This window comes from Capra hircus, chromosome 24 (genome assembly GCF_001704415.2).
Source record: "Capra hircus breed San Clemente chromosome 24, ASM170441v1, whole genome shotgun sequence".
In the NCBI taxonomy this organism is placed as follows: domain Eukaryota; kingdom Metazoa; phylum Chordata; class Mammalia; order Artiodactyla; family Bovidae; genus Capra; species Capra hircus.
The window spans coordinates 20845091-20859388 of NC_030831.1; the positions used below are offsets into that span (position 1 = coordinate 20845091).

Consider the following 14298-nt stretch of genomic DNA (forward strand, 5'->3'; position numbering starts at 1 on the left):
AGCTGGTAGGGCTGCTCCCAGGGACCTCCTGGAAGCTTATGCTTTTTTCAGTCGTCCTGTCCACCCAATTCTCCTAGAACATCTCTGTCCGTGGAACAGCACATCAGCTGTAGTGAAGCTTTTACATCATCCCAGATGTTCTTCCATATTAGAGCCACCCATTTCCCAGAAGCGAGAACACAGCTGCAAATGCTTGGCCACATGCCCCAAAAGGGAAGAAAGGTCAGAGTCCCACCTCATTCCTGTTTCCTCCCATTTACATTCATAAGGGATCTTGACTATGTAAATTTGTAAGCTGCAGTTCTGGTTTATCAATAAGCCTTTGGAGAGTTGTGGTCCCTGCCACAAATCAGCTCCCTGAAGCTAATCATCTTAGAGCAGAATGGAAAAAAAAATGCTGTTCCAGCCCTGTGGCTGGGGACCAATTCTAGATCTTGGGGTCCCCTCAGCCCACTGGCTCCTCTAAGGTCTGACGCCAACCTCTGCTTTCAATGACTAGTAAATTCTTCCCAAACAATGACTAGTAAAATTTCCTTTTTTTTTTTTTCTTTTTCTTCCACTTAGATTATAGGGCTATCCAAGAGATCAAATCAGTGAGAATTAGTTTTCTGTGTGTTACTCGGTGCTCAGTCATTCAGTCGTGTCCGACTCTTTCTGACTGCATAGACTGTAGACTGCCAGGCTCTCCAGTCCATGAGATTCTCCAGGCAAGAACACTGGAGTGGGTTGCTATTTCCTCCTCTAGGGATTTCTGGGTGTATGGAGCCAAATAACCAGTAGAAGAGCAATACCCATAAAGGGGAGAGTGGCTCTTTGTACCCACAATATCTCTGACACAAATATTACTTGAGTGAGTGAGCAAAAGTCACTCAGTCATGTCTGACTCTTTGAGACCCCACGGACTACACAGTCCATGGAATTCTCCAGGCCAGAATACTGGAGTGGGTAGCCTTTCCCTCCTCCAGGGGATGTTCCTAACCCAGGGATCAAATCCAGGTCTCCCACATTGCAGGCGGATTCTTCACCAGCTGAGCCACAAGGGAAGTCCAGGAATACTGGAATGGGTAGCCTATCCCTTCTCCAGCAGATCTTCCTGACCCAGGAATCAAACCAGCGTCTCCTGCATTGCAGTGGATTCTTTACCAACTGAGCTATCAGGGAAGCCCCAAATTGAACCTATAGTACAACATGGAATTTGGGTCCTTCCCTGGTGGTCAAGAGGTTAAGAATCTGCCTGCCAATGTAGGGGACACTGGTTTGATCCCTGGTCTGGGAAGATTCTACATGCCATAAGGCAACTGAGCCCGGGTGCCACACTCTAGGGTGGGCCTGTGCTCTAGGGTCAAGAACAGCAGCAGACAACCCACAGGAGGAAGGGAGCAGTCATACACGACCTGGACAGGCAGGAAACCACATCCCGAGTCTTCTCTGTGACACAAAAGCCATAGGCAGCAGGGAGGGTAGCAACTCTTGTTGCCCCAAAGCACGGGTAGTGTAGCAGAAGGGAAAAGAATAAGACTCTGTGTTGCTGGGCAGGGGCAAGAACACATCCTTCAGGAGAGAGCCTTTAGAGTCCTCCTGCCACTGAGGGAGGGACAGGACCACTGAGACAGTCCCACCCCAAGACCCAGTTTATTGGTGTAGTATGAAATCTTGATATTAAAAAATAACCTTTTAAAATGTTTACTGATTTTTTTTATGGTTGTAAGAGTAATATATTCTCTTTATATCAAATTTTAGAAGTAAAAAAATAAAGTAAAAATCACCTGAAGTGCTATTACAAAGGACTTTAAACTTTGTACATTTCCTACTAATTTTCCTACAGTATTTTCCTGTATTATTGTAGTATTTCAAAAACCTAACATTTAATGACTGTGTAATTAATATCAGGCATATGACCTTGCTGAAGACCAACGTGGGAAACAAAGGCAATAGAGAAAGTTCAGTTCTGGAAGCACCAGGCCACAGCAGTTTCCACTTGGGGAGGGGTAGGAGCATGGAGCTTGACCTCCTTCTGAGACTCAGACATGTAGAAAATGTTTAAAGCTCACAGTGAAAAACCAACATCGAGAAAAACTCTTTAGCAAGCCAGTTCTCATCTCAAGCACAATTACTTAAAAGAACTTGGAAATGGGTGGTAAAGGAAGATACTACAGCAACAGCAAAACCCAAGCCCTGTTCCCCTAGAGAGAAAACGGAAAACCTCTCTATTCTAATAGCTTAGTATTAGAGATATGCCCATTGATAGGCATAAATACTACCTACCTTAGCCTATACTGTCCCATACATACCAAGCTTTCAACCAAAAATCACAAGATGTATAAAAAAGCCCCAATTCCCCACCCTTGCTGACAAGAAACAAAGCCATCAATAGATCTGGCTCAATATTTGAACTATAAAATTCGCATTGATTAATATGTTAAAGACTAATGGAAAAGGTATACACCATGCATGAACAGATGATAAATTTCAGCAAAAGGAAACTATAAGAATCAAATGGAAATGCTGGAAGTAAAAAGCATTTAAAGCCTAAAGCTTTCCTTTCCTGAGTGAATATGATCTTGAAGTTGGAACTCTAGCCTGAAGTTAATGGGGAAAAAAAATCAAAGCTCCACATTTAGATGTTAAACAATCACAGAGATGCAGAATGGAAGAAACTGGCAAACGTGGATAAGTGAAAAACAAAACAAAACCTAGGAGGTTTAGTGAATTATTAGTTTGATTGGAGCTAGCACCGAGGGATGCCGCTGAACACAGAGGTGGGATTTATAGAAGAGGGGCACTCTATTCTGGGATCTTACCAAAGTAAAATCCTTTGTCCTGGATGGACAGAGAAACTGCTACCCTGCACAATGAGGAACTACAAACTACATCCCCAAGGACTGTCTGTGGAAACCATCGAATTTAACTTGGACAGGATGGCATAATCAGTTCAGTTCAGTCACTCAGTTGTGTCCAACTCTTTGCAACCCCATGGACTGCAGCATGCCAGGCCTCCTTGTCCCTCACCAACTCCCAGAGTTTACTCAAACTCATGTCCATCGAGTTGGTGATGCCATCCAACCATCTCACCCTCTGTCATTCCCTTCTCCTCCTGCCTTCAATCTTTCCCAGCATCAGGGTCTTTTCCAGTGAGTCAAGATGGCATAATATCTGTCTTTAAATGCTTTAAGAGTATTTCCATGGGGAAGTGAGTGTGAGTTATTCCAGGAAGCAGTGCAAAGCATTTGGTTAATGACAGAGAGGTGGAGGTGGGTCCCCACAAGTAAGGCTTTCCCACAGTTCCAGTGTCCAGAAAAGGCAGTTTGAAGGAAATGGCACTTGCTCTGCTGAAGTATCGGGAGTGTGGCTGGTGAATGTCAGGAACATCTTGAACAAGATTTTGCCATCTCTTCAAGGCTAGAATTCTATTTGATATTACATTACTCAAAAAGTGCTTCAATTAATCTCCTGATAATTACGCTGAGTAGAAAAAAAGCTAACTCCAAAAGGTTACATGCGGTGGGCCCTACCTTCCATATAACCTTGTTGAAATCATCTAAGTATAGAAATGAAGAACAGGTTAATGGTTGTCAGAGATTTAGGTTGAGGTGGGAACAGGAGGCAAGTGATATTCGGGCTCCTGTTGGTGATGGATACGTTCTGTCTCTTGACTGTACCAAACCCTCAACTGCCTGATTTGCAATGCTGTAGTACAGAATTGCAGGATGTTATCTTTGGAGAAAGCTGGGTAAAGATTACACAGGATCTCTAGGTATTATTTCTAACAATTATATGCGAACATACAATTATCTCAAAACAATTAACCAAAAAAATTAAGAATGAAAAAGCACTTCAGATCTCACCCACCTGTGGGTCATCTGCACGGATCACACTGGCAGGGACATGCCAATGACCAGGACCATAGGGCTCACGAAACCTCCTCCACTTCACAGCCAGCCAGCACTTCCTGGCACCATGGATACACCTGTTTAGCTCTCCTGAGGGACACTGCCTTCATCTTACCCCGTATGTCAAAGCTTTCCAGCTACTGCAGCCCAACTGCCAAATTTTCTCTTCCTGCTAGGGGAATTCCCTGTGGCTCAATGGTTAAGAATTCACCTGCAAAGCGGGAGACTCAGGTTTGATCCCTGGGTCAGGAAGCTCCCCTGGAGGAGAAAATGGCACTCTACTCTAGTATTCCTACCAGGAAAATCTCACAGACAGAGAAGCCTGGCAGGCTACAGTCCATGGGGTCACAAAGAGTCAGACATGACTGAGTGACTAAGCACCACCACCCCTACTTCCGCTGGAGGCAATGCCATAGTCATAGCTGCCCAGGTTCAAAACTATGGCCCTTGCTTTGATTCTTCATGCTGTTTTTCTACATGCAGAAACCCAATCCTAGGAAGCTATTCTACAAAATGTCTCCAGAGTTTCATCAGTTTCTGCTGCAATTCTTAGCCAGGTCTCACTACCTCAGGGCTTTGATAGCATGCTAGGTCCCTAGCTCCCTATCCCTGCCAATTTCTTCTCCCACCACCTCCATCCTACACACCCAATGTTACTTCTCATCATCTTACTGTCCTAACAAGAAACTTTGAGCAGCGTCCCATGTGTGTGCGTGTGTGTGTGTGTGTGTGTGTGTGTATTTGTTGTGGGGAGCATGGCTCTCTAAGGTGTATAAGCACATGTGTGTGTGTGTGACAAGGGCCTTGTGGCCAGAGCTCCCCTTGACTCAGGTTTAGCAGCTGTGCCACGTGGGAGTCAGGATGCAGGGCCATCCTCACACAGCACAAAGTAAGTCTGGAGATCTATGACTAGCAATTTGGGGCACAGCTGGAAGAATGAGCTGCAGTAGGGCTGACAGAAAAATGCAGCAACACCAACATAGAAAGGGCAGGTTTCATGACAATATCAGGAGGTCATGAAACCTACAAGGAGGTTATGGGCTACTGGGGCCACCCTCGTGGCCAGAAGGCAATCCATACAGATAAAGAAAAACAGACTCTCTGTATAATAATAAAGAAAGGTTATATTGTACAAGCCGAATCACCTTACCCCAGTTAATGAGACTTCCAGATATATGAAGAGGGAAAAAAATCCATATTTATGAAAAGTCATAAGGTTAGCATCTGCTTCTTACCTCTGACTGGGAAGTTTAAAGATGGATTTTGGTAAACAGAATGAAACATATTATTGAAAACACTTTTTCTTTCTTTTAAAACGTAATTATTTGGCTGCAAACGGATCATTTCCTCCTCTGGTTATGAGACTCGAATACCTGCAAATATTGCGTAATGGCCCGCTGGCAGATGCATCTTGTTGCCTTTCATGGAAGGAAAATGAAAAGTTCTGAGAACAGAATGGCAAGGCTCCTCTAACCCAGGATTCCATCATCAACTCTGTGCCTGTTTAGGGTATAAACAACAGGACCTCAAGGTTTCTGTTCTTCAGGTTCTGAGAAATCTTAGTCAAAAGAAAAACCTAGGACCCCTGGCTTTCCTTATTTCTTAATTTGAATCAGGAAAACCTCTGTGGCCATATTGTCCAAGCTGTATGTTAAAGGACAGGCTGAGGCTTCCTTCTCAAAACTTAAGGGTTTCACCTGTTCTTGGCAGAGATCTCATTCTCCAGGCATGGGGTTGAGGGGAGTGTTGAGGCCACCATACTGGTTTTGTAAAGAAGTGATCTCATTAGAACTGCACTTGGTGGCTGCTGCCCCTGCTGACTTTCAGCCAGTAGTCTGAAACCGAGCACTCCTTGCAGGGTCAGCTGAAACCTTTCTGTGACATCACAGAGTGGACACAGGCTCCAAGCAGCACCCACTGTCCCCTTTCCAACAACACCAACAGCCCCAAGGCTTAGGCTGAGCCTTGGCTCTATGTTCTTCTCCACATAGTGCCTGGTCTGGCGTTGAACACAGGAGCTAGAGACCACTGTAGGGAAAATTAAAGATGGAAGAAGGACCCACTGATCTATCAGTGCTGATGCCCCAAGTACCTGGGCGGGGAAGAAAAATGACCTGCCTGAGAGGGATGCCCAGGGTCCCGAACACCATGTGTGCTGTACAGCGAAAGGAGAGGGGACACATAAGTCCTACATCTCATTCCTGTGGCTCTGAATTTCATGATTTCCCTATGTTATTTAGAAGTCAATAAAGATGTCCCACATATTCCTTTCCCAGTGTTTATTTTCCTCGCAGAATGATGCCTAAGAAAAACTGACAGGATGCTGCTGCAACACTGCAGGCTGTGAGCCTTCCTCCCATCTACTAAGCAGACGGAGCCACTTCCATTAGGAGCCATTTCCTTTTTCCCCTCTCTTTTTCTTCCTGGTCCTGGTCCCTCCTCTCATCCTTCTCTCCCTCTCTCTTCTTCTCATCCTTTTCCCACCATGATGTGCCTCTCATCCTTTTTTCCCCTCCCACTCTCCCCACCAGGATCTTACCCTTCCTCTACTCCTTCCTGGTGATGAGCTAAAAGGTGGTCAATTTTCCTGTAACAAGTGTTGCTGCTAGGTTTCATTCCTGTTTCTAAATAGGGTTGGTTGTTGGCATTTTATTATGACCATAATAAAGTGAGCTTTCATTGAAAAATCTCCCATCTCCCTGGCTTTTGGGGTCCTCGAGACCATGCAGAGAGCCCAGGGGAGGGAGCAGCTTCCAAATGAGCATGAAGGTTAAGGAGACTCAGCAGAAGAGAGGAAAAATCAGAAAACACTGAAGCAGGATATGAGATACATATCTTTCCTCAGCCTGCGAAATCAACTCAGTAGGCTCGCCATGCCACTCAGCTTGTAAGGTCACCTAAAGCACTTTGTAAATAAAGGCACATCCATTTTCCAAAGAAATCAGAGCCAAGTGTTTAAAGAGAAGAAGAAGAGGAGGAAGAAGAAAAAAGAGAAGGAGAAGAAAAGATTTTCAGTCTTCTAAGAAAAAACATACTGCTTCTATTATAAAATGGGAGAGGAGATTCTATGAACAATAATACTGGGGAAAGGAAAATTGAGCAGAAGATGTGAGGGTCAACCAAGGACCTGGGGCCCAGTGGATATCACACACCAAGGACTGTGACTCTGCCGAGAGCCCAGGGCTGGTGCCCACCAGCCTCGGCGGGCTTGCCACAGTGAGGGTGGCTGTGAACATATGGATGGGGAAGCCTGGGACGACCCCAGGTTCTGCAGGGACCCCCAGGAAGCTGTGCTGACTCTGCAACAGGTCTAAGTCAGGTTGAAATCCCCCACCCAGGCCCCCGACATCTTCCCCGCTTGACCTTGCTGCCTACTCTCATCACCATGATGACCCCCATGGTGCCTCACGCCACAGGCTGACCACAGTCCAGCTGGATTCACTGGCTCAAGACAGGATCCCTTCTAACTTCCTCCAAGTCTGTCCTTCATGGACCCACCCAAGAATCTAGAGAGGGCGACACTAGAGGCTCGCTCAGCTTCCAGCACCTCTCGAGTGTCATGGCAGATGCTCCTCCTCAGGGCCACGGCCCCAGGAAGCAGGGACTCACAGCTAAGGCACTGCTGGACAGACGCAGGCCAAGATCTGTGGGGGAAACTAGAGAGATCCTCATAACCAAGCACGAGTTCCTCGACTACAAAATGGGGACGTTATTTGCCTTACCGCAGCCTCGTGTGCATTTAAGGTAATAATGCCTGAGAAGCACTTACTATGGCGCCTGGGTGAATTGTGAGTAAACATTGGTCACTTTTATAATTGATGGCAGAGCTGAAAGGCAGTCTCACATTCTTTCATCTATACATACAGGAATATGCATATACATATATACAACATACACATACTTAAGTAACTGACCATATTAAACATGAAATACAGCAGGTAAGATGAATGGCAACCCACTCCAGTCTTCGTGCCTGGAAAATTCCATGAACAGAGGAGCCTGGCGGGCTACAGTCTATGAAGTCAAAATGAGTCGGACACGACTCAGCACACACTCACTGGCTTTAGCACTGGCAAGATTAATGCTCTACCCATTGCCTAATGTTTTAATTAAATGTTAAAAACCAAAGGTGCCAAAAGTATTTGATTAAAAATTAAGAGAAAGGGCTTCCCTGCTATTTCAGTGGTTAAGACCCTTCCACTGCCAGGTTCCATTCCTGGTTGGGGAACTAAGACCCCATACGCTGCACAGGTAGCCAAAAACCTAAAAAAAAAGCTTAAAAGAAAATAACTAAAATGCATTAAAAAATAATAAGTTCTTTGCAATTGGGGTATTTTTTTTAATCTATAAAATCATAGTCCTTGTTTGTGTTCCGACAGGGCTGGAACGGAGCTAAATAGGACTTCTTTCTTTAAAACCATCCCAGAGAGCATAACAAAAAGAGAGGTGTATGACATACAAGCCAAATAAAACGTTCAACCATAATCTCTTACCTTTGACCCAATGAGAGTGTACAGCCACTGAATGGTTTCATTGTGGTTTATTACTCCATTCATCCCATCCACGTACAACATAATCTGGCCCAAAGCTAAAGAGAAGAGAGAAAGAAGCAAGTAAATGACACCTCCAATGATGATAATGTCAAGCGAGATTCTCACACTTTAAGCACACTGTATGTTGATGATCAAATCTGAAGAGTTGATCTTCTGATTTTATTCCTTAGCTCTGAAATTAGCGAAATCTCAGTGCAGAAAGTGTGGACCACTACAGAAGAAACAAAGGCTATTCCTGGCATCTGGAAGATGCAATTAAGGCACCAAATCCAGTGACAGTTGCTTCTCTGTGCCTTGATGTATAAATGCATGTTTTCAGTTTCTATATCTGTGTGAAGTCCCAGACAGGACACAGATATGGATGAGATGGTGTCTGGGTCGTGGCCTCTGGTTACGGAAAGAGGTTCTCAAAGCTACCTGTCCAGTGCCCCAGCCTATGGTCAGGCTTGTCCCAGATGCTATGGAACCATCCTAAGTTTATCTGAATCCTTAGACAGGAGATAAATATGTATTTAAGTATTATTTGTAATCCCTTCTAAGAATTTGGGGGTTTTTAAATGTCAGATATCATGAAAACATTTGTCAATACCAAATAAATTCTTAGTTAAGGAAAATACAGTCACCACATATTGTCATTATCCATAAAAAATATTATTATACTTTTTAAACAAACACTAACTCAATTTTTTCAGTTCCCTTAGTTTCAAAATAATTTGATGTCTAGAAAATCAATAAACAAAGGTTATATACTCTAAATAAATAGGCTTCATTGAATCACATCTGACCTCCTAAATCTTATTTCAGAGATAATTAATTGGCATGGTATTGACACTTTTGGCAACCCTTTTTTCCTGGTAATAGTAGAGTATCTCATTTTAGAAAACTTAAAATAAGAGGTGTGAAATGAAAATAATTCATAATCTCATAATTTAGAATTATTCTTAATATGTTGATATATTTTTCCTATATTCTTTCTTTTATGCTTTACACACACACAACTTTATATGCAGGTTGTAGAAAACAGTTCAGATGAAATGGTGTTGACTTAAAACAGTAAATAAAACACAAAATGTAAGTATACACTAATTCTAAGCATACAAATATATGTGTTATGTCAGAAAATTTATTATTATTTTATCCAATAAATAGATAACAAAATCACATAATCATTCTGAGAAAAAGTATGTTCTTATATATGTAAAAACTCAAAATTTTAATCAATTAATTGAACATATTCTTGATATAATAAACAGCATATTTTTGGAAATACAAAATTCATATTCTATTTGGTGGCAAAACATTAGAGATACTCCTGTTAAAATCACAAGTAATTTTAAAATGATGCCCATTAATCCTATGATTATTTAATACCATGCTAGAGAGTTTCAGGCAAATCTAACAAGACATGAATAATACTGAAAGGTAGGATGGTTAGAAATTAATACATTAAACTGTCATTATTTGCAAGAAATATTACAGGCCCCTAAAAATTCATCTATAAAATTTATAATGAAGAGATCACAATTACAACCACAGTCTCATCCTGATGAGAAGAAGTACGTAATACACAAAGCAAATCAAACTTTGATATAAAAACATAATGCTAGATAAATGGACACATGACAGCAAATATGATAAAGGTTTAAATGATTTATTTTATAAGTTGATAAGAAAATACTAAACGCCAATATAAAAAAGCCAAAATCAAACCAGTCAATCCTAAAAATTCATTGGAAGGACTGATGCTGAAGTTGGTGCTCCAATACTTTGGCCACCTGATGTGAAGAGCCAACTCACTGGAAAAGACCCTGATGTTAGGTAAAATTGAGGGCAAAAGGAGAAGGAGGTGACAGAGGATGAGATGGTTGAATGGCATCACCGACTCAATGGACATGAGTTTGAGAAAACTCTGGGACATGGTGAAGGACAGGGAAGTGGGGCGTGCTGCAGTCCATGGGGTTGCAAAGAGTTGGACATGACTTAGTGACTGAACAGCAACAAGAGGGAAGACAAACTAGTTTACAACAGTAAAGTTGTCCATTCTGACTATAATAAAAATGCAAAATAAAACAATAGTGAGGTAGCATTTTTACTTAAATTATAAAAGACATTTTTAAAAGAAATGATTAGTCATCAGCTGCTGCAGAGGTTAAATAATTGACTTCACACATTCCTGGCATCAGGGCAAACTGGTACAAGTCCTAATATATCTATTTAGTGCTATAATTGTTTTAAAAATAGTTTCAATAGTTACCATTTAGTGTCTACCGTGTCCCAATATCTGAGGGGGGTGGGGATTTATATATGTTATTAATACGAGAGCCAGGCTGTATAGGACAGAGGAAAAACTGAGGCTCTGAAAAGGGCTCCCAAGCTCCATCACTACCAAGCGGCTGAGTCCACCTCCAGCCAGGACAGGTGGCTCGCCTATGTCTCTACTCAGAGCCTGAAAGTCCTCTCAAAGCTCCTCCCCAGCCAATGTGATTTCAGCAATCTATCCTAAAAGAATAACCCTAAGTTAAGGGAGGAAAAAGGATGAAGCAAAGATATGCACTGAAGTGTCATCTATAACATCAAAGCATCAACTAAAATCCACACATCCATATATATAAAATCCACTAGAATGCCGCATACAGAGTAATTTACCAAAGCTATATCCTAACTTGTGAGCTGTTTCTGATAAAATAGTTACAAAGTAGAAAATTAGAAACATTATATAATTCAATAAAATACTAAGCTCCTCAAGCATTGAAGGAAAGGAAACCCCAGGATATATTAAGCATTATGACAAGATATATGTTCTTTGGATATATTGTCTTCTACTTTTTCGTTTTCCTTGTTTTTCATTAAAAGTACCTATTACTTCTCTAACTGGAAAGCAAACAAATACTCAAAAAGGAACTAAATAAGACTGTATAATGCAAACTGTTAAGTGCTTTTCCTGGTTTTTAGAATTTTTTTTACTAGCCTACCCCTCTCAGCACATGCCTCCCTCCTTCAGTAAGATAAAGCTCCCACTTCATGGAAGACTTCTGAGAATTCAGCACTTCCTGCCCCATTTTTTCCCTTTTCTTTTTCTTTCCTCCTCTCCCTTCCAAAACAAACTGGCAAACCTCCGGGGAAGAAGAGTTTGCATCACGGACCTTTTCCCACTCGAGTTCCACTGTTGAAGAAGCAGATTCAGGTGCCAGGCTTCGCTGGTGGCTCAGACGGTAAAGAATCTGCCTCAGGAAGACCCCCTGGAAAAAGGATAGGCTACCCACTCCTGTATTCTTGCCTGGAGAATTCCATGGACAGAGTGGCCTGTTGGGGTACAGTCCATAGGGTTTCAGAATCGGACTCAACTGAGCAACTAACACAGACTTTAGTATCTTCTAAATCAATGGCACAGGGGGAGACAATGGAGGCTGTTTATAGTCTCTGGAAGGTGCATCCCTTGGGAGACCCTTCCCCCCTACCAAGGCTGAAAATCCAGGAACTAAAGTCTCCCAACTAACTTGTCAGGGCCTCTGGTATTGCAGAAAGCCCAGCAAGCCAGGGCATCGCTACGAAAAGGGAGTCAAAGTGAGAATTTCTGTAAGTTTTCTCTCCATGATCTGTTTCCCTTCAAGGTTCTATTAACTGACACTTTGGAGGAAGAAAGTCACCAGGAAGTCCACATCTAATGGAATTCAAGTTTCTGATCAAGCTGGTTTGTCAGAATATTGTGAGAAGCAAAAGCTTTCAAGCTAGATCTCCGTGCACCAGAGCCCACCCTAAAATCAATGAGCTCCTTCCTGCAAAACCCAATGCAGACACAAGATGGCGCTAAATAGATTTAGGTGGGTTAAAAATGACACTAAGCTTCCAAAAGCGAAAAACCACCAGCCTGGATGAGGGCCTGTGAATAAAACCCCCACAAAAGGGGGGGAAAAAAGCAAGGAAAAGTAGATGGTCTGGGTCACAGGAGCCACAAAAATTACCAATTTCCATTTTGAAGAAGGATGAGGAGTATCAGAATGTCAGAACAGAGTGGTGGTCATGCCTAATGACAGCACAGGTCTGAAAAGAGAGACCAGGCCATTTGTCGTTACCTTGTTCTTAGAATTTTCTCGAGGCATTTTTATTAACTTTCTGTGCTTCTGTTCCCTCATCTCAAAAGTGAGACAGTAAGACTGTAGTACCTGTTCTTCAGAGGTGTTGTAGGGACTGGGTTAGGGCAGAGTCTTTGTCAGAGTGCTCAATCAGTAAGTGTCAGTCATACCGAGGATGTCACTGAGGTCACACGTCAATTATCTACTGGACAGACGCACACGATGAAAGACTCTTAAGACACAAAGTGCGGAGAGCCCTCTGCCCAAACAAAGTCACGATTGGTTTATTTTCTTAAAAAAAAAAATTTAATATTTAGATAGATGATCCATTTTGAGATAATTTTTGCAGGAATTGTGTGGTTTAGATGGATGTTCCTTTTCACACAGATACTCGATGGATCTGATACTACATTCTGACTGTTCGATAGGATGCTGCTGCTGCTGCTGCTCAGTTGTCAGCCGTGCCTGACACTTGTGACCCCATGGACTGTACCCCGCCAGGCTCCTCTGTCCATGGGATTCTCCAGGCAAGAATACTGGAGGGGGTTGCCATTCCCTTCTCCAAGGGATCTTCCTGACCCAGGGATCAAACTCAAGTATTCCGCATCTCCTATATTGACAGGCAGATTCTTTACCATTGAGTCACCTGGTAAGTCCAATGCATTATCGATGTTTGCGAGTTGTCTTCCCTGCTTTATGACCCATTTTGAACTCAAACAAGAAAATCGCTTGAATTTGCTTTTTGCCTAACATCATTTCCATAGTCTAAAATAAGTATAAAATAAATAGCAAGTAATAAGTCATTAGTAAAAAACCATAAAGCGAGAAGTGTGCATTAAAATGATGTATAACATAACCACATTTATTCAGAATATATTCCAATATCAAACAGCAAACTTCAGTAATGCAAACCCTGCAATTACTTTTGCACCAACCTAATATTATGGGAAATGCATTAAATCTACAGATAAATTTTGGAAGAATGACATCTTTACTACATTGAATCTTGCATCCCATGATCCTATTGTGTCATCATTTAGATCTCTGTTTTCATTGCTTTTTTGTAGTTTTTAACTAAAGATTCTGTATATGAATTTTTGCTAAATTTGTATTTCACATGTTTTGGAGCTATTGGATATATTTTTTAAATTTCTGCATTCCTAACTATTATTATTAGCTCAGTTCAGCCACTCAGTCATGTCCAACTCTCTGCAATCTCATGGACTGCAGTATGCCAGGCTTCCTTGTCCATCACCAACTCCAGGAGCTTACTTGAACTCATGTCCATTGAGTCGGTGATGCCATCCAACCATCTCATCCTCTGTCGTCCCCTTCTCCTCCTACCTTCAATCTTGCCCAGCATCAAGGTCTTTTCCAATGGGTCAGTTCTTCACATCAGGTGGCCAAAGTATTGGAGATTCAGCATTAGAATAAAAAAAATTTTGTTTTGACTTTGTATTCTGTAACTTTGTTAAACTTATTAATTCTAGGGATTTGCAGGGTTATGTTTCTGCAGACTATCTGAGGTTTTCTACATCGATAATAATGATGTCTGTGGCCTAGAGCAATTTTATTTCTTCCTTCCCAATCTATATCCCCTTCAGCCCACTTCCCTTTATTCTTCCTTGCCTTATTGCACTGGTTAAGTATGAATATTCAATAGTGGTGGTTGGCGTGGACAACTGCTTTTTCTCAATATTAAAGAGAAAGAATGTAGTCTTTCACCATTAATTATGATGTTAACTATAGGTTTTTGTACAATGCCCTTTATCAAGGCAAAGA

General features: G+C 42.1%; 1 protein-coding gene across 3 annotated transcripts in view; it reads right to left on the reverse strand.

Annotated features, from left to right (window-relative positions):
* The window catches only part of FHOD3 (formin homology 2 domain containing 3), a 529663-nt gene that overhangs the window by 205062 nt on the left and 310303 nt on the right, over positions 1–14298 (reverse strand). For all 3 annotated transcript variants that reach the window (XM_018039641.1, XM_018039640.1, XM_018039639.1), the window contains exon 6: positions 8384–8478. In XM_018039641.1, the coding sequence (XP_017895130.1) occupies positions 8384–8478 (95 nt within the window). The remainder of the gene's footprint in view (positions 1–8383; positions 8479–14298) is intronic.